This window comes from Rhizoctonia solani, chromosome 12 (assembly GCF_016906535.1).
Source record: "Rhizoctonia solani chromosome 12, complete sequence".
Classification (NCBI taxonomy): Eukaryota; Fungi; Basidiomycota; class Agaricomycetes; order Cantharellales; family Ceratobasidiaceae; genus Rhizoctonia; species Rhizoctonia solani.
This window is the reverse complement of record NC_057381.1, coordinates 1,070,936-1,096,872: the sequence shown is the minus strand read 5'-3', so window position 1 is coordinate 1,096,872 and position 25,937 is coordinate 1,070,936. Positions and strand designations below refer to the sequence as shown.

At 48.4% G+C, this 25,937-nt stretch overlaps 10 protein-coding genes across 10 annotated transcripts; 7 read left to right on the top strand and 3 right to left on the bottom strand.

Annotated features, from left to right (window-relative positions):
- Positions 1 to 43: 43 nt before the first annotated feature.
- Positions 44 to 1,525, top strand: RhiXN_11584 (uncharacterized protein; the record flags this gene model as incomplete). The annotated part of the gene is made up of 4 exons (XM_043331399.1): positions 44 to 90; positions 197 to 590; positions 647 to 847; positions 902 to 1,525. The coding sequence occupies 4 exons, from the start codon at positions 44 to 46 to the stop codon at positions 1,523 to 1,525; spliced, it is 1,266 nt and encodes a 421-aa protein (XP_043184909.1).
- A 1,424-nt stretch (positions 1,526 to 2,949) lies between these two features.
- On the top strand, positions 2,950 to 3,853 carry RhiXN_11583 (pectate lyase; the record flags this gene model as incomplete). The annotated part of the gene is made up of 3 exons (XM_043331398.1): positions 2,950 to 3,139; positions 3,198 to 3,300; positions 3,352 to 3,853. 3 exons carry the CDS (start codon positions 2,950 to 2,952, stop codon positions 3,851 to 3,853), a joined length of 795 nt encoding a protein of 264 aa, XP_043184908.1.
- Positions 3,854 to 5,042: 1,189 nt separating this feature from the next.
- On the bottom strand, positions 5,043 to 6,738 carry RhiXN_11582 (Rab proteins geranylgeranyltransferase component A; the record flags this gene model as incomplete). The annotated part of the gene is made up of 8 exons (XM_043331397.1): positions 5,043 to 5,229; positions 5,280 to 5,424; positions 5,474 to 5,642; positions 5,704 to 5,959; positions 6,008 to 6,116; positions 6,169 to 6,490; positions 6,543 to 6,674; positions 6,721 to 6,738. 8 exons carry the CDS (start codon positions 6,736 to 6,738, stop codon positions 5,043 to 5,045), a joined length of 1,338 nt encoding a protein of 445 aa, XP_043184907.1.
- A 226-nt stretch (positions 6,739 to 6,964) lies between these two features.
- On the top strand, positions 6,965 to 9,168 carry RhiXN_11581 (Phox and Bem1p domain protein; the record flags this gene model as incomplete). The annotated part of the gene is made up of 6 exons (XM_043331396.1): positions 6,965 to 7,796; positions 7,844 to 8,416; positions 8,473 to 8,644; positions 8,694 to 8,800; positions 8,856 to 8,968; positions 9,022 to 9,168. The coding sequence occupies 6 exons, from the start codon at positions 6,965 to 6,967 to the stop codon at positions 9,166 to 9,168; spliced, it is 1,944 nt and encodes a 647-aa protein (XP_043184906.1).
- A 1,088-nt stretch (positions 9,169 to 10,256) lies between these two features.
- On the top strand, positions 10,257 to 13,630 carry RhiXN_11580 (Phox and Bem1p domain protein; the record flags this gene model as incomplete). The annotated part of the gene is made up of 5 exons (XM_043331395.1): positions 10,257 to 10,818; positions 10,866 to 12,020; positions 12,074 to 12,875; positions 12,931 to 13,420; positions 13,478 to 13,630. 5 exons carry the CDS (start codon positions 10,257 to 10,259, stop codon positions 13,628 to 13,630), a joined length of 3,162 nt encoding a protein of 1,053 aa, XP_043184905.1.
- Positions 13,631 to 14,272: 642 nt separating this feature from the next.
- RhiXN_11579 (aldo/keto reductase family protein) lies at positions 14,273 to 15,691 on the top strand (the record flags this gene model as incomplete). Its single annotated transcript, XM_043331394.1, has 9 exons — positions 14,273 to 14,308; positions 14,369 to 14,382; positions 14,444 to 14,483; positions 14,549 to 14,692; positions 14,748 to 14,931; positions 14,992 to 15,070; positions 15,120 to 15,373; positions 15,432 to 15,592; positions 15,644 to 15,691. 9 exons carry the CDS (start codon positions 14,273 to 14,275, stop codon positions 15,689 to 15,691), a joined length of 960 nt encoding a protein of 319 aa, XP_043184904.1.
- Positions 15,692 to 19,614: 3,923 nt separating this feature from the next.
- Positions 19,615 to 20,344, top strand: RhiXN_11578 (glyoxalase/bleomycin resistance protein/dioxygenase; the record flags this gene model as incomplete). Its single annotated transcript, XM_043331393.1, has 6 exons — positions 19,615 to 19,789; positions 19,845 to 19,898; positions 19,953 to 20,099; positions 20,149 to 20,170; positions 20,241 to 20,253; positions 20,312 to 20,344. The coding sequence occupies 6 exons, from the start codon at positions 19,615 to 19,617 to the stop codon at positions 20,342 to 20,344; spliced, it is 444 nt and encodes a 147-aa protein (XP_043184903.1).
- Positions 20,345 to 20,997: 653 nt separating this feature from the next.
- RhiXN_11577 (DDE superfamily endonuclease) lies at positions 20,998 to 21,446 on the bottom strand (the record flags this gene model as incomplete). Its single annotated transcript, XM_043331392.1, has 2 exons — positions 20,998 to 21,163; positions 21,214 to 21,446. The coding sequence occupies 2 exons, from the start codon at positions 21,444 to 21,446 to the stop codon at positions 20,998 to 21,000; spliced, it is 399 nt and encodes a 132-aa protein (XP_043184902.1).
- Positions 21,447 to 21,539: 93 nt separating this feature from the next.
- RhiXN_11576 (uncharacterized protein) lies at positions 21,540 to 23,226 on the bottom strand (the record flags this gene model as incomplete). Its single annotated transcript, XM_043331391.1, has 5 exons — positions 21,540 to 21,894; positions 21,943 to 22,492; positions 22,586 to 22,939; positions 22,988 to 23,117; positions 23,167 to 23,226. 5 exons carry the CDS (start codon positions 23,224 to 23,226, stop codon positions 21,540 to 21,542), a joined length of 1,449 nt encoding a protein of 482 aa, XP_043184901.1.
- A 741-nt stretch (positions 23,227 to 23,967) lies between these two features.
- On the top strand, positions 23,968 to 25,887 carry RhiXN_11575 (uncharacterized protein; the record flags this gene model as incomplete). The annotated part of the gene is made up of 9 exons (XM_043331390.1): positions 23,968 to 24,381; positions 24,436 to 24,504; positions 24,559 to 24,714; positions 24,787 to 24,888; positions 24,946 to 25,035; positions 25,089 to 25,246; positions 25,307 to 25,537; positions 25,590 to 25,756; positions 25,811 to 25,887. The coding sequence occupies 9 exons, from the start codon at positions 23,968 to 23,970 to the stop codon at positions 25,885 to 25,887; spliced, it is 1,464 nt and encodes a 487-aa protein (XP_043184900.1).
- Positions 25,888 to 25,937: the final 50 nt, after the last annotated feature.

The window sequence follows — 25,937 nt, the reverse complement described above, 5'->3', positions numbered from 1 at the left end:
CAAGTACCACAATTTTATTTCCCCTTTAGCTCTTGGAAGTAAGATGGAGCAAACGGAACTGGTACCACCCCCTGTTCCTCCTGGCACTTTGTACGTCGCCCTTAAGTCTTAGCTTTCTTTCGGGAGTTTAGTTACTTACTGAATCAAACATATTTCCCGTTGCATTACGTTTAATCCGATTGCAATCCATTTTTAGCGAGATGAACACATCGGTACCGCAATATTTCGCCACTGGTGTGCCAGAACCAGGACATCACCCAGCCCAGCACGAATATTACACAGGGCCACCCATGCCGCCACCACCTCCGTTACCTGAGCCACCCGGTACAAGTAACGTTTCACTCGACCCGATGCTACAACAACCGCCCCAACCTCAATCTCAGCCACAACCCCCTCAAAACCAGACTCATGATCAGGGATCAGAAGCCATCATCAATGCAGCCAAGGCGGAGCGCACTGCACAAGATCGCGAGCGGGGTCGATTGCGAGTGCAGCGATTTCGAATGAAGCGTAAACTCGCAGACGTGGATGCCGGAAGGCGAGATAAAGATACACTGAAGAAGATCAAGTTCCCATCTACAATAGCTCAGGTGAGTACGATATCGTTCATTTCATTCTGTTTATTATAACTAACTGATGCCCTCAGGAGGGCGAAAGTAATGGTGCTGGGCCATCAACCCCCCGCAAAGTCAGTGGTGTGAAGGACACGGAAGCTGAATTGCGAGAGCGTGAACGAGGGCGGCTGCGCGTCCAGGCTTATCGGATGCGTAAAAAAATGGCAGAGGCTAAGGAAGGTATTCGCGATGTGACCACGTTGAAGAAGATTCGAACAGTTAAGTCTGGGACGGTGAGAATCCATATGCCCATTTGGTACCGACCAGTACTCAATCTAGCTTTCTAGGCCCCCGTGACACCACCTGCACCAAACCCGATTACATATGCTGCTGCCATGCCTCACTTGCAACCTCCTATGATTCAATATCAAACTGATGAGATATTCAATGTGTCAATTGAAACTCAACCTATGCTTCCACCGCCTCCACTTCACCAGACGGCTATACCTGACCAAACTGAAGCCCAATCCACGGTCGATATCTCCCAACCCCCTAGCTCATCGCCCACGGCCTCGACTACCACATCCCCTCGTCAGCGTGCAGTCCGGACCAATTGGTTCCACCCCTCACGTTGGTCAACAATCAATGCAGCTGGGCTCCGGGCCAATTTTAGCTCAGCCCATGAAATTGTTCGATTGGCAAAGCTTGCCCCTGGAGGCGAAGACATCTTCAAAACCTTGGATCGTGGGACAGTACACAAATGGATCGATAAAGAGCGGGGGGGATGGAGTGAAAGTGTGCTCGAAAAGGTCCGCAAGGCCGCTGTTAAGGAGGCTGAAAGCTGGGATGCAGCACGGATTGATGACATTGTGAAACCAGATAACCCTAGCGTCTTTGAAGGAGGACTAATGTCGCTTGACGAATCGGGGCAAGAAGAGCAAACTGAACTAGTACCCTTGACACAAGTCTAGGGAGTTCTTGATGAGGACTTTGATACGATTCCCTTTGCTTGTATGTCTACCTTGTACTATTGCACTTCAGTGTATCCTTTGCTCTTATTTGCTGTGGGCTGGATTAACCACTTCTTTAATATATACCTCTTCTCTACGTTCAAAATAGCTGATGTCTCTCGATGTAGTCATTGGATACGATGAGCCGCGAGTCGATGCACAAGTTATTTGTATTAGCCGCGATGGAAGTCAAGGGACTTGACTGCCATGCTCTCATTGTTGACTCTGGAACCATAAAGCTTGTAACATCCTCCATTCACACAAGTAGTGCCGCATACATTTCAAACACCCAGAGCGCATCACACTTCACTGCGGCCTTGGGTGTAAATGTTCCGCCAAATTCTAAGTCACCATTCAAACCAACCTTTCTGTGCAGATTTTCTATCCTTCTTTTGCATGATAATTTATGCGAACACGATCGCTAAATGAGAGTCCTCAATCAAATCATGTGAGTGCAATGTGCGCAAATTTTATTACGGTGACGACCTTTGGGAGTACACAAATCTGCTCCGATACTACTGGCTACTGATCGCTTGATTTATAGTAAGTATCTAAAATTCACAAAACACCTTTAACTATAGCTCTGCAGGATCTACTCAGCTCTTGTTCTCAGGTTTGAAGTGGTTGATATTGAGTTAAGGTTACCTTCATGGCCTATATACATTTGAAGTATATATTATTGTTCGCTCGAATGGATGTGGCCACGTGGGTTCTGCACACTTTTCTTTGCAAAGTCAACACGCTCTGGTCGACATTGCTACCCGGTTAGAATTGGTATGATCCCGATATGCCTGTTTCACCAGTATTTCATGTATAGATGATGTGGGGACCTCGGGGACGCGTGCCAGTTCCTGTGACGCATTCTCATTTGAAGTAGGAATGGCAACCGAGCAAGTAACCATGACTGGCATGACTACACAATCCCAGAGCTCTGTTTTATTTGTCTACTAATTGCCAAAATTGCCCCAAACCACGCAGTTTTAATTAACCTTCATATCCTAATGTGCCAACCCCCTTCTTGGGCGGTTCATGACAACCGCCAGTCATTTACCCCAGATAAAGAATTATTTCGATTCCCATGCTTAGTAGTTACGCATGGTCGGCATGACTGTCTCTCAAACAAGGCATCAGAATCCACATGAGCTTGGCAGCAGTGGGGCAAATTGTTTAGGTACAGTGGGTCTCCACTCTGTCCAATGCCGAGCCGATCGTAGTAGGTCGCTTGTAGTTGTGAGGATGATGTGCCAGTCCTATGGGGAATAGCTCTATCATATATAAAGAGACGCGTGCGAGTCTTACCCAGATCATCACACAGTATCTTTCTCCTTCTTCACTCGGTTCTACTACCACACTCTCTTCAGTTTACACTCTTTTATACGAGCGATATGGTCTCTTTCAAGTACTCCACTATCGTAGCTATTGCTGCATTTTTTGCGCAGAGCGCTATTGCTGTTCCGTCGCCTAGTGTCGACGCTAACGGTGTTTATGTTAAGCGTGCCGCGAGCTGCACGTTCCCCAAACCCCCCAAGACCTCGAGCTTGAGCGCCCCCATGACTGTCAAGGGCACTTTTGACGGTAAGCTCCCCAATCCTCTTCCCAATTGGGTTGATCGCTCATAATCATTGAACATTAGGCGGGAACGTTCGCTACGACCGCGGCAAGGGTGCTTGCTCTGGACAAAAGGAGGGAGGTGACAAGGATGCTGTTTTCCTCCTCGAGAATGGCGCTACCCTCAAGTAAGTATCACTATCAGCACACCAGCGTAGTTATTGATATTCTATCATCAGGAACGTCGTCATTGGAGCCAACCAGGCCGAAGGTGTTCATTGCAAGGGCTCCTGCAACATCTACAACGTCTGGTTCGAGGATGTATGCGAGGACGCCATCACCCTTCGCCAGACTTCTGGTACCACCAACATTGTAGGCGGTGGTGCCAAAGGTGCAAGTGACAAGGTCGTGCAACACAACGGTGGAGGAACTGTCAACATCTCTTCGTACTGCGTGGAGGACTTTGGCAAGCTCTACCGCGCATGCGGCAACTGCAAGAAGCAGTACACGCGCACTGTCACTATTACCGACGTCATCGCCAAGAACGGCAAGCTCATCGCTGGTATCAACTCCAACTACAAGGACGTTGCGACTATCAAGAACGTGAAGGCGACGAGCGTCAAGTCGATGTGTGACACGTTCCAGGGCAACGACAGCGGCAAGGAGCCACCCAAGCTGACCTCGAACAAGTCGAACAACAGGTACGTCTCGCTTGCTTCTTCTTCTGAGAGCTTTAACTGAATGTTTCTCCCTTGTAAACAGCTGCAAGTTCTAAGTCGCCCTCAGGCTGATTCGATAGGCTCAGTAATGAGCTTTATTTCAGTTGATTTTTCGTTTCTCCTCCATAAGCTCGGCTGGCTCCTTTTCTTTGTAAAAATTTCTGGCGAAGTCCGTCGGAATTAATCCATTTTTTTTTATGTCTTTGTCAATAATACTGGCGCCATTGAGATCGCCAACGCATACTTTATAGTGAAAAGTCGGTATGGTGGGTATTACGACATTCTGCGGTCAATTTACGCAGTCATTATCCTGCACCATGTCTGTTGAACAAAACGACGCTATGAACATAGTAATAATGAATTAACACTTGAATTGTGTGATTATTCGTCTTCATCACTTGACACCATATGTTATACATCGTCATTAACATATGGTTTACTTCATGTGCTTCACGTTAAGTTGACAGGACCTCGCATATATAGGGGCTCACGCACGGATAGTCCAAATATGCTTTTGTCCCCTTGATTCTTGGTCTTGGGTTGGACAGATATGGTCCATATGAAAGAAATCATAGATGCGGATAAGGATGCGCGTAGGTTTCAATCAGCCACCACTCGTTGCGCTCTTCTCTCTTCGCTTGTATGCGACCGCCAATTCTGCCCGTGATGAGGTTACTTGCAAATATGAACCACTTGTTTGTCTGGCTAGAGACTGCATATCTCGCGTGATCCAATCTACTAGTGTTCCTATGTATTTTCGTGTAAAGTGTTTTTCCTGCCATGGTCTTGATCGATGCAGGTGCGTCATTTGCCTCTTCATCCCTGGTTTGATCATCTTGCTTCTGGATCTGTCTAGAGTAACAGGGTTGAGAGGTAAAGTCTATGACTGGGAGGGGGTGTCGTTATTTTACGTATAGCCCCCATGTATGCTAGCACTCTTGCTCTTCCAAACAAACACTACTGCCCTATCTTCGCTTGGCTATGGATAGTGTTAATCTGGGCCGGTTTTCATGTCATTCTCGGCGACTAGAGTCTTTCAGCCACGCATACACTTATCGGTTTGAATATGGTTCCTGTACAATTTGTTATTTATTACTCTCTCCACAATACCATAGCATGCAAACATCAAAAAAAGGTAAAAGAAAAATCAAAGCTCAAACAATCATAACATCATTTGCAAGGAGAGCCTACTTGGCTTACACTGGCAATCCTTACTCGGCAGCTTGCAGTTCACGCTTCTGGATAACCAAGTCCTTGCCGGTTGCACGCTTCCAGACATCGTGTACGTCAGTAACGACAGTCTCAAAGTGAGACGTAGCGTCGTAGGAACGGGTGATGAAGATATTATCTTCTGTACCCGAGGAAGTGGGCTCGTAGAGCTGAGTGACCGAGATAAACCTATCCCGATGTTAGCGTTCATCCAAGCAAAAAAAGGGAAAAAACCTTACTTCTCGTGAATCGGCCCAAGGAGAGATAGACCGGGTTGAATTTCTTGCTCCGGACGGTCAGTCTCGACGATTGTGCTCACGATCGCGACATAGACGTCCTTAGCGCAAACGTTGTGTGTCGAAGAGACCATCGCAATGTAGATATCTGCGTCCCGCATAAGCCAGTCACATAAATTTGCAGTGGATGAGCTTACCATTCCTGCGCTTGACCTGGTTCTGGGGAATGATAATCTGGACCGAGTCGGCGTCGTCGGTGCCCGGGATAGGATGCTTGAGGAAGCAAATAGCACGGACGACCTTTTGGCCTTCCAACACGCGAACCTTGCCTTCCCCTTCGGACCTGAAATAAGAAGGATCGCCGATCTATGATGATGTGATCGTCGATTTCCGTGTAGTGCATACACTTGATGGCTAGGGGACTTACGACTTGCTTGGCCTTGACAGTTTCTTCTCCTGACCTGACGCCAATAAACTTGCCATCTGCTCCGACAACAATTTCATCGACCTTCTTATCGAGCATGTATGTTCCTCCATAAATGGCGGACAAGCGAGCGAATGCCTGAGGAAGTTCTCCAAGACCATAGAGAGGGTAGATGTATGGCGATTTCCCATAGCGAGCCATGGACTGGGTATAAAGGACAATACGGTTAATGGCTTCGCGAGCGGGCTTCTGGATATAGCTAGACAAAGTTGAGTTGATCGAACGGAAACGCGTCGAGTGGACTTACTCGTCGTCAAGGTACAGGGCCATAGCGTGTCCGATAAAGTCCTGCGTACCAGGCTCAAGTCCAAAATGCTCATAGACCTTCTTCATCGAGTCCTTGTCCAAGTCGAGCCCTGCTCCACGAAATGAGATGTGACCAAACGTGGTCAAACTTAAAATGCTGACCTTGATGAGTAGCTGGGTCTTTATCTTTCCAGCTCTGAATAAACTCAAAGAACTTTTTGGCGCGGCGTTTTTCAAAGAGACCCATAAGCGGGGACTTGACGGCTTCGAGTTCGGTGGAAGGGACCTTGGAGATCTTGCCGTCGCGATAGACAAAGGACCCTGCGATCTGCTTGAACTCGAGGTAACGGGTAACGTCCGTGTGTACAAGCATGTGGGTGAGTTCACCGGATGCGATGATGAATTTGGGGATGAGGTCAACTGCATAGTCTCTGTCGCGTCCTAGCTCCGCGGGGGGAGCCACCTCGCGGAACTTGCTATAGAGCTGGGGAGGGACGCGTCAGCCAGAATAAATAAGCGAGATAAGTATAATATACCTGGGTCAGATTGAGCGAGGCAGACTCTGCACCGTAATAGTCGTTGCGGTCCATATGAAGCACCTTCTTGCCATCTACCGAGAGCAATCCGGAGAGGATACATTCGGTCAAGCCGGTGCCGAGAACGATAACCTATTCAGAGTTAGAGGGGAAAACACGCTATAGACGCGTCGCTCACGTCGTATTCCTCATCCATGGTGTGTGGGTCGTCGTAAAGTGGAGTAGAGTGAGTGGTCAAGGGCGTGTATTACGTATTTATATTAAGGAGGTCACATGATTTATATGAGTCACGTGAATTTTTGTTTTTGGAGAGAGGGCGTGTTTTTGCAGATATATTAGCTGTATCTTGCTAGATCATCTTTGCTTTTCTCCTCTCCTCTCCTCTCATCTGCCCATCTTCATCCCCCTCTCTATACTTTACGATGGCCGCAATGAAGCTAACTTTCAATGGGATAACGCGACGGGTGCAGTTCCCGGATGAGCATCCTGCGTGGACGGATGTATCTGTCCGCGTCGAGCAGCTGTTCGCCATCCCAGCCAGTGATGTCGCGCTGTCCTATGTGGACCCCGATGGAGACACGATGTATATCTCCAGCAACGACGAGCTATTTGATATGTTCCACACGGTCACCGCTCAGCAAGCCGCCCACCGCTTCACCGTGCACGATATGCGCAACACCCAGAACAAGTCTCCTGATGATTTTGAGCACGTGCGCGGTGACGATGACTCATCTTCCAGCTCCAGCAGCGCATCTTCTGGGGGAAAGACCCCCCAGATACCGCCCAATTTTGGCGAGAGCAAGTCGACTCGCAGCGGTGGGTTCGGCTCATCGGGCATGGGCGGCTTTGGCTTTGCTCCCTTTGAGATGATGTTTGGCCAGGCCGCTACTGCTGCCAGCGTCAAGTCTCCTTCCCAGGGCCATATCTCTCCTATTCCCTCCAGCTCTGATCTTGGGGCTGCTGCCGCCGAAGCTGGCCAATCACGTAGCCAGTATGGACGCAGTGTTGCCTCGACTGCCATTGGACGCAGCGCCGCGTCGAGTGTCTCTGGACGCGAAGATTACGAGGGAAATCCTGCCATCCATATTCAGGGTCCCAGCACCGATAACGAGTCGGTCGGTACCGCCGAGCATATGCATGAAGTTGCCGAGCCTGAGCCCCTTCACCACCCTACTCCTGCGCTCTACCAAGATGTTGCCACGCTTTTGCACTCTTTATCCGATGCCATCGTCACCCACCCTGCTGTTTCGCACAGTAAGTGAATTTGTCTTTTTATTGGTTCGTAATTGATTTGTTTCCAGACTTTAGTCATATCTTGCACAATGCTCATACGGGCGTGTACTGGGCCGAGGATCCTCATCCTCCGGAGATGCAACAAGTAGCAGCTCATCACCTTCTCGGCGCGTTCAACTCGCTCCTTCACACACTCTTGCCTCCCCCACCTCCACGTACCCCTACTCAAGCACCAGTGACACCAGCATACACTGCGGCCCAGTACGAGCTCCCACCGTCCGTAGCTGCACCCTCAACAGCTGCACCTTCCACAGTCGCACCAGACGAAACGCCTGTCCCATCGCGTCTCAATACTCCATCGGTTGCACAGGTCCCCCTGGTCGCCTCTCCTGCCATGACGGCTACCAGCCTTCGTTCCGCATCCACCGTTGGACCAGGTATTCGTCCAGTCCTGGATATGGCACGCGCCGATCGCGCGTCTGTTAGATCCGATACCGATGCTGGGAGTGTCATTAGCGGTAGCGGAATGGGCTCTCCTATTCATGGTACCGGTCCTGCTTGGAGGTTTGCAGGAAGGAGCGGTGGAGTACAGCCGCAGGGCCAACAATGGGGTGCGCGTGGGGGCCTTAACATCAATACTGGTCAGTTTTTTTTTGTCACGTCTCTACCTGGAACGCGTACTGATGAAAAATGATAGGCGCAATGGTCCCTGCTCAATCCGTCAACGCCCCTGAAGCTGCCAAGTATGTCGAGAGCAAGGTCAAATTGGAGCACATGAAGGAGATGTACAAGCAAACCAAGGAAGAGTACCGCCGTGAGCGCGAAGAAAGGAAGAAGGAACGGGATGCGAAGAAGAACCGTCTTATTGGGTACGTTTTCTCATCTATCTTGAAAACGCTCCACTCACAATATGGATAGACCTCCTGAGCCGCCATATCCCGCCATACAGCATGGTGATATGTTTGACAAGCTGAATGAAGCACTGGCTCATGTTCCTAGCCGCGCTGGAATTTCCGAATCTACATGTGTGTTCCTCTCTGTTCTTTTCCTACCTAACTCGGGTACTGATTGCGTATATAGCGAGGAAAGGCATTGTTCCACCACCTGCCCCCAAGTCTGTTGCCGACTCTGTGGATACGGCTGTCCGAACCCGACAACAGCTCAACAACTGGCTCGTTGAACAACTCGGCGACGTACGTTCGCTTTGTTTTCTTATTTTTCACTCTGCTGATAGCGTTCTTTTTAGATGGGATTCAGTGCCGCAACTCATCCTCAAGTAAGCCGTATGGTTCGCGACGCAACCCGGCCATATGCAACCAACGCCGAAAACGCCAACGAAAACGCCCTGCTAGAGGAATTGTTGGCTCAGTTGGTTCCCACCGGGAGCAAGTAGATTTCTCAAGTCCCCTTTGACTTGACGACGACGGTATAACCACCCTTGGCACGAGATTAACGATTTACGATTCGAATTAGTGACTGGATTGGATTGACTTGTTTCTATTGCTTGGATTGGATCTACGGTACAGATTTGTTGTGATAGTTTTAGATTTTTTTTTTCTCTTATGATTACTCTGTTTTGTCTCTTGGACCGGTGTAGCACGCTAGCGTGTAGAATTGAGATATTTTTACTATTGGGTGGTGTTGATTTGTGTGACTGGAACGGTTGTTTCAAGTTCAGAGTGTTGTCTGAGCACCGCTCTGAATCAGGAGTAACCCCAAGGACTTGAGTCGACATTTATCTCACTTTATGTCAAGACACTTGTACTGAAGTCTCAATGAGGTACACCTGTGTAGCTTGTTGATAAAGAGTGGAATACTCCCAGGCATTGATGTCAACGTCTACACGCATTTAACCCCCACACACGTGTATTGGGCTACGATCGCACTCCACAACTTCGACGGTGTGAACGAGTCGATCTAGAATGTCGGTGAAATCATGTCAGGCGAAACGTGAGATTTCAAAATTGGCGAATGTATGCAGATTTTCAATAATTTATTTAGTTTGAGAGCCATGCGTAGCTCGAGTCTACTCGATGACTTGGGCACACTTTGCTTCCGCCCATAGTTTGCTCCCTTGGCCAAAGTAAAACCCACACAAATTAGTGCTTCTCCCGTTTGGAGCCCCATAACAAACCCCAGCGCTTGTCCCTCTCATGCATTTCAAAGGCACACTGAATGATTCGATCTTGATCTGGCGAGCTGGGTCCGACTTTGGCGAGAGCTTCCTGTTCTTATCCACCGTCAGCACTTTTGGGCCGTTGCTCCTCCCTAAGGGGGCGGCGAATTACGATTGTTCATTTTTTGATTTTACTCTCTCTCTCTCTCTTTCTAAACGCTTTCCGAGATCTTTACGCCGTTGTTATCTGAAGGAATTAAACTCTCCCCACCGTAGTGCGGTATCCGAATCTGATTGTGATAAACAATAGAAACTGACTCGACCGGTTGAACTTGCCCCCAACCCACATACACACCTATACTCGCATGGTGCAGTTCAAACTATTACACCGCGGCCTAGTCCGCAAAGTGACGTTCAAGAATGTGGAGCAGCCTTCGTGGCATGAACTGTCGTGGAAGATCGGGGACGTATGCCAGATCCCGCACGCAGCGGTCGCATTGACCTATCTCGACCCGGACGGAGACAAGATCACGATCTCGTCCCAGCCCGAGCTCATGGAATACTACTACGCCCTCGAGGAAGACGATTTCGACCCGTCCTCGACGCCCCACAAGTTTATCGTCCGGAACTTGAGCGAAGGTATTCCGGACGATTCGGTCTCGGACCCGCGGGAGGATATGTTCCTCACTCGGGATCTGCAGACCGTGGCCGCGAGCACAGTCGGCGGCGGCTCTCAGTGGGGCCTTACGCCCGAGGACGAGGCCGAGCGGGATCCGACCAAGCTGCGGCTCTCGGGCTACTCGACCTTTGCGGATGCGTTGAGTCCGCTCGCCAGGTCGGCGGGAGGCACGGATTTGGAAGATGCGTCGTCCCCTGAAAAGGAGGATCTCCCAGGCGGGTTTAAGCCTTCTCCGAGTCCGCAGCCGAGTAAGAATACTGGCGGTACTGGCAGTTGGTTTGGCGCGTGGGGGAAGTGCTTGGTGGGGGGAATGAATCTTCTCCTACTCCTGCCCCTGCCCCTGCTGCTTCTGCTCCACCACCTCCACCTCCACCGCCTCCTCCGCCTATTCCCGAGCCCACGAAACCCATCCCAACTTCGAATACAAGCTCGCGTTTGGACCCCGATTCGAATCCATGGGCGAATGATGGAAATGTGACCAAGACCCCAGCATGGGCTGCGAGTACGACTCCTACCTCTACGGCCAAGGCTCCAGCATTACCTTGGGCCCCACCTTCCCATGTTGCCACTGGTACACTCAAGGGTCCCTCGCGTGGACCTCCCCCACAACAGCAACAACAACAGACTCAATCCAAGCTGGTCCCTCCTCCAGTGGCCGCAACGGTCCACATGGACTCGATGGTCGCTGATCGCGCGACAACTTATGAAGGCTCTCCTGCTGTACTGGCTACCGTTCCTCGCGGGCGAAGGCACAAGAAGAAACTCGAGAAGGCTGCTAAGGAGGAAGAAGCTCGTCGTGCTGCCGAGGCGGCGAATCCGACCGGGTCCAAGTTTGAAGAAATGGAGCTCAAGGCGATGGAGCGCGAAGCTGCTCGAGAGCGGGACGAAAGCGCTCGTGCGTCGGCCGAGGCTGCCACCCGTGCGGCGGTCGAGGAACAGCGCCGACAGGAGCAGCATGAATGGGATCGCGAGCGCGAGCGTCTGGAGAGGATCAAGATCGATGAACGGACGCAACCTCATCAGACGCATCAGCGTGGCGTGTCAGACTTGTCGCATTCGTCCGAGTGGGAGCATGTCCAGGACCAGACGGCCGACCAGGAGGATGAGCAATCGTACAGGGATCGAATCGAAGCTGCCAGGGCGAATGTGTTTGGCACGTCCCCATCTAATGCCCCCACAATTCGTCAGCGTAAATCATCGACAAGGAGCAAGGACAAGACCGGCAAATCGTCTCGTCCAAACTCCAAGATTTATCCTCCTACCCCGGCACCTAAGAAGTTTTTCGATTCGGATTTGGTCTCTGAGAATGGCCAGAACGGAGCGAGCGGTAGTGCACCCGCCACGCCTGGCATTCCTGCGCCTCCTAGCACAGCTCAAGTTTGCAGCGACGTTGCTGATCTGCTGGTCTCATTTGGTCGGATTTTAGACAACGAACGTGAACTTCTTGACGGTAGGCTTCTATGTAATTTGGCCATACGCATATTTACTGATCTACGCCGATAGCGATTCGTGAGACGTTCTCAAGTGGTCCTCATCCGGGGGCGCTCAGTTCTACTTTCCACAACCGCCGCCTTTCCCCCGAAATGCTCCGGATAGTCACTTCGGTTGATGACCTTCTCACCAAGATCCTTCCATCCCGCCCGGCACCATCTCCTCATGAGAATATTAGTATGGCACTTGAGCCGCGTGTACCAACGCCTTCTGTGACCCCTACTCCTACCATTCCAGCTGATCCCGAATTCAGCGTTCCCAAGAGTGAATTCGCGACCAGCTTTGAATTCGCCAATCGCGGCAGGCAACAAGGCGCGCCGATTATCAATGTGCCACGCCCCAAGTATCCGGCTTCGAGCTTGACGCGCGAGGGCTATTCGACTGGAACGACTCCGCCTTCACAGACATCATACGGCTTTGGGACCTCGTCTTATCCTAGCAACACCTCGCCCGACAAGTCTTCGCACGCCAGGTCTCGTTCGCGTCCCCCTCCTGGTGATTTCGAAATCGTGCCGCCATCTTTCCTCCCGCCTCAAGCTCGTGTGGTTCCTCCGCCTGTAGTTCCCGGCGAGGAAACGGATGGCAGTCCGATGACTCCAGACCCAAGCCGTGGATTCGCGAGGCACGGTGGACATGAAGGCGGCCTGGTGCTCGCCAGTCAGAGCCAGCGGTCGACGGATACGACCAAGGCCGATATGGATAGGCAACTCTACAAGTCTCAACGAGAATTATACAAACTTGAGAGGGCAGAGCGGAAGAAGGAAATGGAAGAACGTGCGGCAGCCAAGGCAGAACGCAAGAGGGCCAAAGCAGCGTAAGTGCCGTCCGTTTAGTTTGAAAGATCATGACCCAACTGTTTGCATACATAGGGCCAGCAGCGACCCTAAGATTGCTGATTTGACGAGCCAACTCCAGGGCCTTGTTCCTCCGCGCCCTCACGAGGCGGAACGTCAGTACATTGAAAATCCATATGATAATGGGCCACGTACTGCCGGGCCGTATCCCGGATCGCAAGCAAGTACCGTCTATGCGGAGGGCCTTGGTCAAGTGACGCTTGTACCTCCTCCGGGATTCCCAGGATCGAATTCTGCGGTTACTGCACCCGTCTCCCCTGTACACGAGGATCCCTCGGCACAGTCGTTCGATCGAGCCAGGCGAAGACGACAGTCCCTTACTGGTGGTGTTAGTCCTGAGCGATACTCCCATTCTCGTCCGCCGCCCTCGAATTCTACCCGCACTGAAACGTATCACGGTTTGCAACCCGATGCTTATCCGGGTGCAGCTCACCACTCCTCACAATATGCACCTCAGCCACTACAGCAAGATTTGGCTAAACGAGTGGCCTTGAGATTAACCGAGGTAAGTTGTTCCTGGTCCTTGAAGGCTATCTCCTGTGGCTGAAGACGTGATACCTAGATGGGCTACACCCCGCAGAAATACCCTACACTGCCGTCGATTGTCGGTCACCGCATTCGACCACTGATGAATACACCTGGCGTTAACGAGAACGAGCTTGCATACCACATTGTACGGGATCTATTCAAGTACTCTGGCCACGGCCAAACTTAGAGCACTGGCTATCTAGCCCCAATTTGTATCGCACTTTTTTTTCCCATCTGTATTGAATAAGAGTGCTGTCAGGATACGGTTCTCCCATGTATGCTCCGTTTCTCCTTAGTTCCTTGTCTTTTCCCTTTTCCTCTTTTCTTCGGCGCTTGAACGTATTTTGCCGATTTGATCCACTTCGCTTAATAGATTTGTCTTGTTTTAAGTTGTTTACCACAACATTAATAATACATGAACGTGAATACAACAAGTACTGTCTGGGGTAGCTTCGAGGAAATTTGCGGATGAGGTACATCACAAGAGTGTTGGGGACAGGGGCTATATGTATTACTTATCATCATAGTCTAATTATTTTTTCCCGAAGTCCGGCCTCCACGTCAATTCCAGCTACCAAAGACATTCAAACGTCATGGTTTCCGGAACTAATTCGTCGATTGGGCCGAGCGACACGAAGTCCAGAAGGCCCGCCAGGAGATACGATCACGCAAGGATGGGACGCCGACCGGCGCGATATCGATATCCCCTTTTGGACAATACCTCCGACTTCTATATATCTACCGCGCATTTTCTTCGGTGTCTTCTGCATTCAACGCTTGTATACCACCACCTCTCCCTCTCTTCATTCACTCATCCCTATTCACAACCATGGCCAGCATTACTCTCAAGCGCACTGGGCAAAAGGTGAGGTTCAACGCGTAATTCGATCGAGCATACAACTGACTCGACGCGCGGCTATCCTAGATGCCCCTTGTTGGGTATGTCTGGATCCTTTATGTCACTTTTTCACCTGTCTCATTTTCGTTCTCCGCTCTATAGATTTGGTCTCTGGAAAGTCACCAAGTCTACATGCGCCGATGTAAGTTTGATCGTATGACCAATCAGCAGACAGAGATATTGACGCTGCTCTGCCTCTGTCGTCAGACTGTCTATAACGCAATCAAGAGCGGCTATCGCTTGCTCGATGGTGCAGGCGACTATGGAAACGAAAAGGAGGCCGGTGAAGGTGTTGCCCGGGCGATCAAGGAGGGTATCGTCAAGCGTGAGGACCTCTTCATCACATCCAAGGTTGGTCCCAGGTATTGCGCCCTGGTTAGTGTACATCACTAACTTATCTTGTTAGCTCTGGAACACTTTTCATGCCAAGGAGCATGCTCACGCTCTGGCCCGGAAACAACTCGCCGACTGGGGTCTTGACTACTTTGACTTGTTTTTGATCCATTTCCCCGTCTCCCTCAAGTACGTTGACCCGGCCAAGCGGTACCCACCCGAGTGGTTCGGTGATGACGGTAAAACAGTCGAGCTTCGTGAGTGAACAAAGTTACGATTTGTGAGTCCGATACTCATGAGAAGAATGCTCGAAATAGAAAACACCCCGATCCAAGAAACATGGCAAGCTCTGGAAGAGCTCGTTGATGCTGGTTTGGCTAAGAACATTGGAATTTCGTACGTTGAACTTCTAATAATTTTTACCGCCCCCACTTATCGCATACAGAAACATGCAAGGCTCTTTGATCATCGATATATTCCGCTACGCACGCATTGCTCCTCAAGTCCTCCAGATTGAGCACCACCCTTACCTTACTCAGGAGCCTTTGATCAAACTTGCCAACACCTTGGGCATTGCCGTGACTGCCTACTCTTCGTTTGGACCTCAGAGCTTCTTGGAGCTCAACATGGGACAAGGTGTCAAGTCGTTGCTCGAGGGCCACTCCACCATCGAATCCGTAGCAAAGGCGCACAACAAGAGTAAGTGCTACACTTTGGCTCAAGGGCGATATACTTAGCCTGACTGTTCAATCTTCAGCCGCCGCCCAAGTCCTACTCCGATGGGCAAGCCAGCGTGGTATTGCTGTTATCCCCAAGAGCAACAACCAAGGCCGCCTCGAACAAAACTTGGCTTCGACCGATTTTGATCTGAGTGATGAGCAGATCAAATCCATCAGTGCTCTTAACCAGGGCATTCGCGTAAGTGTTCACCAAATGTTTTAGTCTACTAGGTACTAAGTATACAAACAGTTCAACAACCCTGCAGATATCGACCCACGCATGTCGATCTTTGCATAGATAATGCATAGACTATCAATGTGACTTATTCTGTTATCACCTAAAATGAAATCATATATAAAAGCTTCTAGACTATTCAGCCAAAGTAAGCCCTGCTGGCGATTGAGTCATATCTTTTCTACAAGCAATTCCGGTAGTGGTGCAAACCTGAATTAAAAGATTCATTGAAATGCAAGGGGTTGTTACGCAATCGAATTTGCCAAATTGCCTGGTCCTCGCTACTCACTTTAGGACGATCGGGTAATAGTTGAGCAACGCCACTGCTAGAATGCTGGAAGTGATTAAAAGTCAGGTAATTCCCATACCCCTGCTATCTTGCTTCCGTTCCTCATGGACATCACTACCGATAGCCACAACTTTTGTAACTTTTGCACTCAGTTCCGTTTCCCATACAATTCCGAAATGTCAACCCACGTTTCTCTGTGTCCACAATCCTATGGAAGCAACAGTGTTAGCACTCTAACAAATCAAATGGGTCCTCCACGCGTCCCGTACGTGATCTATATGATCATATAAGAGCCTGGCTAACATAGTTGACGCATATAACCAGTGCCTACAAAACCGTCATGGCATTGCACCTTCCGGCGATGTGTCTCAACCCAAAGTTTATACAGGTCAGGTTATGGGAGAAACCACATCTGAGCTCAAGTTCGTCGCTCCGCTGGGCACCAGATCTGTCGTCGGTTTTCCCGGGTACATCACTGGGTAGTATCGACGTCACTTCTCATGCGGATGGTACGCCCCTCCATCGGCCGCTTCAGTTATTTTTCAGAGACACATTTCGTAACGATTCGAGCCCTATAAACCAATGTCTCCGGAGTATGGCCCCGGGAGACGTGATTCCCTATCCTTGGGCTGGGGATATTGTTGTACTCAAGTTTTTTGGAACACGGTGTGAAGATTATTGCCATGTTCGCGACGAAGATATTCCTCGCCTAGTATACTATCTTAAATCCAATGATTTTGGGTACAATGGCCCTGCACAGTATTAACATTGTCTCTACATATTTATCTTTCTCTTTGAAACTTATCATAAAACGATTATGGTCTCCATGTATATATACATCTAGCCGCTCTGTAAATTGATGCTTTCCAAGGTTCGACTCCCCCCAAATATCTTCGCGCGTGCGCTCAACTCTCTTGGTTTTCAAATTCTATAACCGTCGCTGATTGACATCCACTGAATTTCCGAGACCCAGATCAAGTGCAGGGGGAATTCAGTTTTAGCACGAAACGCCCGCCAATCAACTTACAAATTAAGAGAGCTCTAGGGGTAAATATGGTTTCAAATGGCTGAATATTCAGAGAAATTATTGCTTGTCCCTCGCCAGAAAGTCTGTCACGCTCATCAACGCCAGTGAAATTAAACACATTCCAGCTCATCGCAAAACTACGTCATGCTCCGAGGGATTCCTGCGCCGAACAATCACTATATTGACACAAAGTCGTCCTCATTAGATTATGTCCAATTGGGCCCGGAGGGCCGCTGGTGTATCGGTATTGGCCCTCTAGCGAATGCTGTCGTGGGTCATCATCCGGGTATTGCTTATCGCCCCAGTGTCCTTCATTGTACGAGTTCTAGATGAGTTTCACTTCCTGGATAGTTTGCACAGCTTACCAATGAACGCGAGCCACGAACTTGAAACATGATTGCCCGTCACACCAATAAAACCTTCTTCGGTAGAAAACCAATACGCTACATAATTCAACGTTATATCCTGAGATTTGTCGTTTGTACGTCAATGATGGGCTTAGAGCTGAGATGACTCTGTGATAATTGACTCACCCATACAGGCCCAGCATCGGCGTGATCAGTAAGATACCCGAAATTGGCACTATGATTGTGCAGGCCTAAGGTGGACGACAGCAATCGCCCACCACCTAACCCGCGGATGTGCGCTTTTACTTGGCGCCGAGGCAAAAATTCACAATGAATGCCTATTTTCTCGCCAACTAAAGCGAATTTGAACAAAAAACGTGGTAAAGTTGTTCAGAAACTTAAGTAAAGAGTAAAGATACGAGTTAAATTGCATTATATGTATCATACAGAACCGTGCATCGAAAATACAACTGGGTTTGGTGGTCTACACGTGACAAGAAACCAACGGTCCTTGCTCGCAAGCACTTGTAATTCGGTCATAGTGGATTCTTTAGTTCAGCAATGGACTCTGGGGTCCTTTTGCACCCCATCTGGTAATCAAAACAATGCCTCCCAGCAAGACAAAACTTCGAAAAAAGAGGCAGATTGGGATTGCTCGGAGAGTGGTATGTTTAATGGTAACAACGGCGAAATGGCAATAGAATGGGCAACCAAAGCGTTCCGAAGCCATCACCAGACGCCAGGTCACATTCCATACAAGCAGATCGCCCTAGGACATGTACATACGCAAGATAATGCATATACTGGTTAAATCCTTCACTTAGAACTAATTTGAGCGTTTATATATTGACAACACGGACCCCGGAGCCTACAGATGAGCTAAGGAATCCATCTTGACACAATTGCGAGTGGTCGCGAATAGCGACAGTCGTTTCTCATCACGTGTAGACCGTCGAGCACGGTCATATTTTGGATGCAGAGCGATGAAAAATGGAACCAACGGGATATAAACTAGATACGTATTCTGCTACACAAATTTCGCGTAACTTTACCACGTTTTTTGTTTGAATTCGCTCTAGTTGGCGAGAAAATAGGCATTCATTGTGAATTTTCGCCTCGGCGCCAAGTAAAAGCGCACATCCGCGGGTTAGGTGGTGGGCGATTGCTGTCGTCCACCTTACAGTTGCATAATTGGCATGTGAACCGCCAGCAGAATAAGCAATGGGGCGTAAACCACGTTTGGGAGTTGCGGTGTATGTGTAAGCAGGGCCATCTGAGTGCTGCGAGTAATGCACAGACTGAGGTACGCCATTGAGAAATCGTATCATTATATTTTCCCAGTCCCCAACGTGATCGCCATATACCGAACCATTATAACTGTTGCCCCGATTATAGCCTATTTAACATCAGCAGTTAGGTGAGGTAAGCACCCTGGCCAGGCTGTACGTACTGTAAAAGAAGGGGTAGAAGATATCTACATATCCTGGGCCAATTATTTCACTCTATCAAGAAACACTTATGAGAGACCGTACCGCCAAACAACTAAAGTGGTTTACCTTGTCGATAGCGATGATAGCAGACCGCGCCTTACTTTTCCCGAATGAGTCCGGCCTTCCGTATGTACTTCGGAGCCATTCTGGCTCAGTCTCTACATCATCGTTTCCAGTCAGATAAATATCTACATTGCTTCCAGTATAGTTCAAGTTAGCGATAGTTAACGGATAAGGTGCCGTAGTATCATTGCTAGAGTCACTATGCTTGGCTGTGATGTGTTGGAGATGAATAGAAGGATCAGAGGGCCAGAAATTTTCCTGCGACCAAAGATGTATTATCGGTGCATAGGCTAGAGCATATTCAGGCAAATGTCCAGATGTTTGTATCTTGCGAATAGTAGCACGGGGCGAGAAAGATCTTAAGGCTTGTAAAAATAGCGAGTACAAGTACATTCTGGATTGGTCACGATAACCGTCGGAAGTAGGGCGAGATTCAAGAATGGGCGAGAAAGCCCACTCTGGTTGAGAGCAAACGTTCGAGCTTACCTAAACACGTCCTTTGGTACTGGCAAGTTGTCAACAAATCATAGCAATAACGTCATCGATCTGCGAGATATAAATCCATTTCGAATAACGGATCACCAGCATCATCAAGCATAGGCCTGTTAGTAAAGCAGCTAGTCTTGCTACAATAGCTGATCGTTTGGGCAGGTAGCCTGGTTATTTACACCCGTCATGGCGCGATCAGCAGAAACCGCTAGTTTTAAAGCGAGTATTGATGTTAAAAAATCAAATTCCGACTCTGACTGTGATTCCAGTTCAATCATACTATGATACGAGTCAAGGACCCCAAGGTTTCACTTCAGTTTTACACTGAAATCCTAGGGATGGAGCTTATCTCTAAAAGTGACTTCTCCGACTTCACTCTTTACTTCTTGGGCTATGATCATTCTGATGGCAAAGCGACGACCGAAGAGAAGGATAAAGGGAGGTTTTCTCGCGAGGGTAAGAAAACGTACCGTGTGTTGCCACCACGCTATAGCTCAAGAAATGGATATAGGAGTCCTGGAACTTACTCACAATCATGGCACGGAGAACGACGCTGACTTCAAAGGTTCTTTTTATCAATAATACTATGAATGCATATATGCTAACCCTTCTTACATAGGTTACTCTTCTGGAAACACCGATCCTGGCAAGGGGTTTGGACATATAGCAATTGCAGTAGACAATGTTGAAGCGGCTTGCGAGCGGTTTGAAAAACTGGGAGTGAACTTCAAGAAGCGCCCATCGGATGGAAAAATGCGACACATTGGTGGGTACAATCATGTCAGCAGCTACCAAAAGACTGAGTGTATTTTCAGCGTTCATCTTGGATCCCGATGGGTAAGCTTCTTACGCCATGACCACGCATATGAACTTTACTGAAAATATTAACGGAATGTAATCCTTCAAGTTATTGGATTGAGGTAAGCTTTAGTCGCGAGCCTCTCGGATACTCATGATATTCACCCGCCAACATTGTAGATTGTGCCCTCCAACCTGAACCTATCCTCGTAAATATATTACTCATAAGGCAGTGGATTAACATGAACCAGATGTTGTACATTCAATTGTAAAATCAGAAGTTCTATGCTAAACTAAAACATAAAGTGAACACCTAAAGCTGGGATAAACGCTCGTTTGCTTCTGTCGAGGTGTCGCTTATTCGGCGCTTACTCCGCGTGTGATATGCAGATCTGGAGGATGTTCTCGAACCCCGAAGGTTTCCTCTATTATCGTACTTGATATTTTCTTCCTTACTTTGAATTTACCCTGCAACAATTTCAGCATCTATGCATCTATGCAATCGGTGGTAAACGATTAAAGGAGGCGTCATCCATTGACCGCTAACTGACTGTGGAGCCACGCTTTTTGATGGCGCTTAGGTCGCTTTTATCAGTAAATCCCCATTTTCTCCTTTTCTCGGACAGATTTGACGATTCTGAGAACGGACATCTCTGCGCGTCGAGCCTTTACATCTGTATATACATTTTGTTTTATCCCATTCGGCTTTGTTTTGGCTGCGCACTCCTTTGATTGCGACCGCTTAGCTCAGCATACGAGAGAAACTCGGTGGCAGTCCATGCGCGCAAGCTTACTAACATAGTCCGGGGGCCTACTGACCGACTGAAATTATGTTCCAAGTTGAAAGAGCGATTGAAAATAAGAATTTAATTGTTTGTTGTATGTACATAGTTAGGAGCAATCTCGTCGTACGGAATATGTGCTGGGGTCTCTCGGTGATGTTTGAATATCGTTGTAGCCCACGCAGCAGCTTGGGACCCGTCCATACCATGGTCATATCCATCGGCAAAACGTTGAGAACGAGCAGCGAACCTAATGAAAAAGTGAACAACCAACTAAAGTAGAGTTATAAGGTGGCATACTTGCGCATCGATAAAATTGGGGGTGATTCTAATGCCTTTAGTGCGTTCTCCTTCAACTTTTTTGAGCTACTATTAGGGGGATTATCTCGATAGTCTCTTTTTGCGTATCCCCAGACTTGCTCTATCATACTCAGCTCACAGTGGTACTTTGGGAGAAATACCACTTCAGTTCCCAGCTCTCGAGCAGCCTCTTGTAAGCCTGATTCACGATTATTGAAATCTGGCTGGTTCATCATTACCCGACGACAGCAACAGTCAGTCTTCCCTGGTTCACATCCCTTCGTGCAAACTGCGTTCAAATCGGCAAGATGACCGAGACCGCGCTCTCAAAGAATCCACGACATTCCCTTGAAACAATTGGGTTCGTTTGGGTCATAGAACTCCTGGGGTGAGCCGTCTGGGAGAAAACCATTCTCCATTCTCACAAACACGCGTTTGTCGTCCTTGTCCTTGTAGTAAGGCCAGTCCAGAAGCGGACCCTTGGGCATTCCATAAGCGGAAAGTGAGGAAAGCGAGCGTTTCGTGTGCGAAGGAGCATTGTCGTACACAAATATGTGAGTGAACTGGGGGAAGTGTTCGTTGACAATTTTGACAGCATCCTCTAGTTGAAGAATGACACGGTCGTTTGTAAACCATCCATCTTTGTCGCCCCCGGGAAACATTGTTACTCTTGCAGATTCACTAGATTCATTGTGAGTTTCAAGCAATACACATTCCACTGCAACTTACCCATTCGGTCCACGCAACCACCCAAACTCTGCACACACAAAGTCGGCCACCATTAAACTACACCCCTCTCCTTTCTTGTGTGGTACTGGGCTTTCTCCAACAAAGACCCATCGAACTTTACGACGATCGTTTGCGTAAAAAATTGTCTCGTCGTGAAACCACAAAATGATGGGTTTCTTGCCAGGTAGTAATCGCAATGGACGTGTAGGATCTTCAACACCATCCCAATTATAAATTATTTGCCGCCGCTCGATTTTCTTCAGGAAAGGTATGTATACCTTTTGCCGGTATTCAACTACATCTTGTCGTTCGTGACCGTCAAAGTATTGGCCCACAGGTTCAGATTGCCAAGAAAAACCAGCCCAAGAGAGCCAGCGTTGTGCTGTTCGAAGACTAATCTTTTTCTTGATGTCCAGTGTTTTCCGAACCTCTGGATCAGACAGAAAGTCCACCACATCCTGTGCACCCGCCAACTTCCCAGCTTTCTGTAAGTGAAGCCTGATTGCAGATGACACATCCTCATCCTCCAGTGTGGATACATTCCACCAACCTTGGATATTCCCAGGTAAGTCACCATAATTGATGAGTTGACGGGTCCATTTACGGATTGTTTGGGCATATGTATCTCTTCAATTATGCATACGTGCTGCATCCTTGGATGCCTGAATAAATTTCTTTCCTTTTGGCTCAGCCTCAAGGAATTGGTTCAGACAGGCTTGTATTGCAGTGTATCGCTCAGCAGTGATCCGGTCCAGGTCTTTGTACTTGTATCCACCTGATGGAAGTTGGGTCTGGCGTGCAGAATCAAGTGTGGCAAGTGCTGTCTGCGCTTGGGCAACAGTTGGTGGGCGGTAATAACTAAGTTCCCATGGGAGTTCTCCACTGCTAGAGCCAGAGTCGGAATCTCCTTCAGAATCAGAAGAGTCAGAGTCAAAAGAATTGGGGGAATTGGGATAAGCTGGAGGATGATCCAGTTCGGAGCCACAGGGGTCAGGGGCTGCTCCAGTAAGTCATTTAATTTGCATAATCTGCTTAAAGAGCCAACCTATATAGACTACATCCACTCCTAGTCTGCAGAGTGATGTCTCAGAGTCATTGTACAAGTCCAGTGGCTTGAATACACTTTTGTTGTTGTTGTCTTCATTGTCAAAATGAGCTGTTTTTATACGTTTTTGCTACCATGATATCAAAATAAAATTCATAAGATCTATTTGACACACTTACATTGGCCCTGGCCTTTTCAAGAGCCTGTAATTGCTGCCTTTTTTTATTGCTGATAGTCATTGGGAAGTATGGTTGCTCACTCAATCTAGTTAGCGGTCCCCCGGACTGTGTTAGTAAGCTTGCGCGCATGGACTGCCACCGAGTTTCTCTCGTATGCTGAGCTAAGCGGTCGCAATCAAAGGAGTGCGCAGCCAAAACAAAGCCGAATGGGATAAAACAAAATGTATATACAGATGTAAAGGCTCGACGCGCAGAGATGTCCGTTCTCAGAATCGTCAAATCTGTCCGAGAAAAGGAGAAAATGGGGATTTACTGATAAAAGCGACCTAAGCGCCATCAAAAAGCGTGGCTCCACAGTCAGTTAGCGGTCAATGGATGACGCCTCCTTTAGATGAGAAAAACTCGGTGGATTTGAACTCGGACTTGGGAGCTGGAAACGCCACCGACACCTGAGATCTCCGAATAAAATTACTGTATACACACCTATGCTAGACGTAATCCAGAGCTTAGTTAATATAGCTACTGTATATATGGAGTGTATAATTCATCACCATAACGATTATATGCGTTTAGAGAGAACATAGATCAACAACCATCCACTCTGTGGCCATGGCTGATGTTGCTACATATTTAATGTCCTCAGATATATCATTTTATATAGTTGGTTTAAGCAACTTAGCTGTCATCTTGCTGGGCTGCTAGAACCAAGCCAACGTCCGGTTTACTTGAGCTCATGAGGGCACCAGAGCCAAAATGAATTTCACATGCGGCATAAAAAGACCGCAAATGTACCAAAGAGGTATGGGCCTGTATTTGGCACACTGCCCATATCATATTGAATACCCCATTGAAATTACGCCCCGGCCCTGGCCGTGGTTACGTGTCAGGAAGCGCGACTACAATAGCACTAAAAATGAGAGCTCTTTTGACGCGGCCGCTCAACAGCCTCGCTCGAGTGAAATGACCTCGCTTGTTTTTTATGGTAACTTAACTGCTCTTGCTTATTTAGTAATAGTGCACATCTTGCGGTACCGCCGCATTAGATCTATCGTGGCAAAATATCCTCCCTTGCAAGGCACTGATGGGAAGAGCACGTCTGATTACTGCATGACACCAGCAGAAGCACAGAAGATTATCTGGACATCGTCGCTGTATGATCACCCTATGCTAGTCGAGAAGGCCTTGGAATTTGCTCTATTCAAAACATACGGGATCGTGAGTCTACATCTATAACCTCTGGCTAAGTTAGTACTTTAATATCAGCTGCAGGAGTCGATCTCAAAGCTACTCCTCAAAACAGGACAATTGAGCAAGGATATAAACGCTAGCAGGCGATATGTAGATGCAAGTAAACACCCAATTCATTCTAACGCCTTGGCTCTTAACGTGTAGCGCACTCGACTTCAGACAGCAATATTAATTCAAACCTGGGTGCACGTTCCAATTACCGGCCCCGGCTCCGGAGTCGAAGAGCTGCCAAAAGGTGCAGACCCCCGAGGAGCAATCGCATTGGCGCGTACGAACTGGTTGCATTCAAAGTACACAATTGTAAGCCAGTTCGATATTTGGTTCCAGGAGTAGGTGGCTCATCCAACTATTATACCGGATGAACTTGACTAGAGCAATGACGATTACCTATACACGCTTTCCTTGTTCATCATGGAACCAGCCAAATGGATAGAGAAGTACGAATGGCGGGGCTTAACCCTTTTAGAACGTCAGGTATCTATCACTTCATGTTCAGCGCGTTAATGATTACGTATAGTTGAACATTTCTAGGCTTACTTTGTGTTTTGGTCTGAAATCGGTCGTCGTATGGGAATCAATAACATTCCCGGAACTCTTGAAGCCCTTGTCGAATGGTGTGAGGTTAGCTTCTTGCCCATATTTCTGGTATCTTGTGATCGATGATGTTTTATTAGGAATATGAACAGACAAACATGGTTCCATCTCAAACCAGTAAAACCGTGGCAGAGTTGACTACAGCTCTACTTCTCTACCACGTCCCACCCTTTGCTCGGGGCTTTGGAAAACAAGCTGTAGCGGCGCTCTGCCCGGAAAGGCTAAATAGAGCAATAATGTATGCGGGCGATAGTACCGAAGATTATGCCTCGATTGCTGACTTGGTATATTATTACAGGGTGCCCGAGCCTCCCGTTTGGGTCATCAAGTCTGTTGATGCGGTTCTGAACCTCCGTAAACTATTTATCAGACATCTATGTTTACCGAGATCCAGCCCCCAGTGCTATGTTCCTTTCGATACGACTGGTCTAGGTGCACCTGGTGTATGTCCTGCTGGAGTTTCCGTTTGTCCTGTTTCTGGCAAACAAAGCCCGAACGGTGGGCCAGTATATCGCCTGCATCCATTCTAGTACGTGGTATTACTACTCTTTTTCAATGCGAACTTGATCCAATTGTTGTAGCGCTAATAATGACCCGTGGTACATTGGATCTCCATCGGCTTTGGGCCAAATCCTGGCCAACATATTGACTGTCTTGGGGATTCGCAACCCTAGGGCTACTCCTGGGCCTCAGTTTAAACCCGAAGGATATCGTACCGAGGAGCTAGGACCAAGTTCGTTTGAGAAAAGTAAGAATTCTTGAGCATGCGTGTGTGCTATGGGTCGGACTAACCCTTTCATAGGTGGAAGGGAGGAGGTGCTTGCCAATGCTGAGGCTATATATGGCGGTAAGATAACTGGCCCCTGGTCGTTCCAGTGAGCCCCGGAATGATAGTTTGTGATGGAATTCAAGAAAATACTTTTATATTT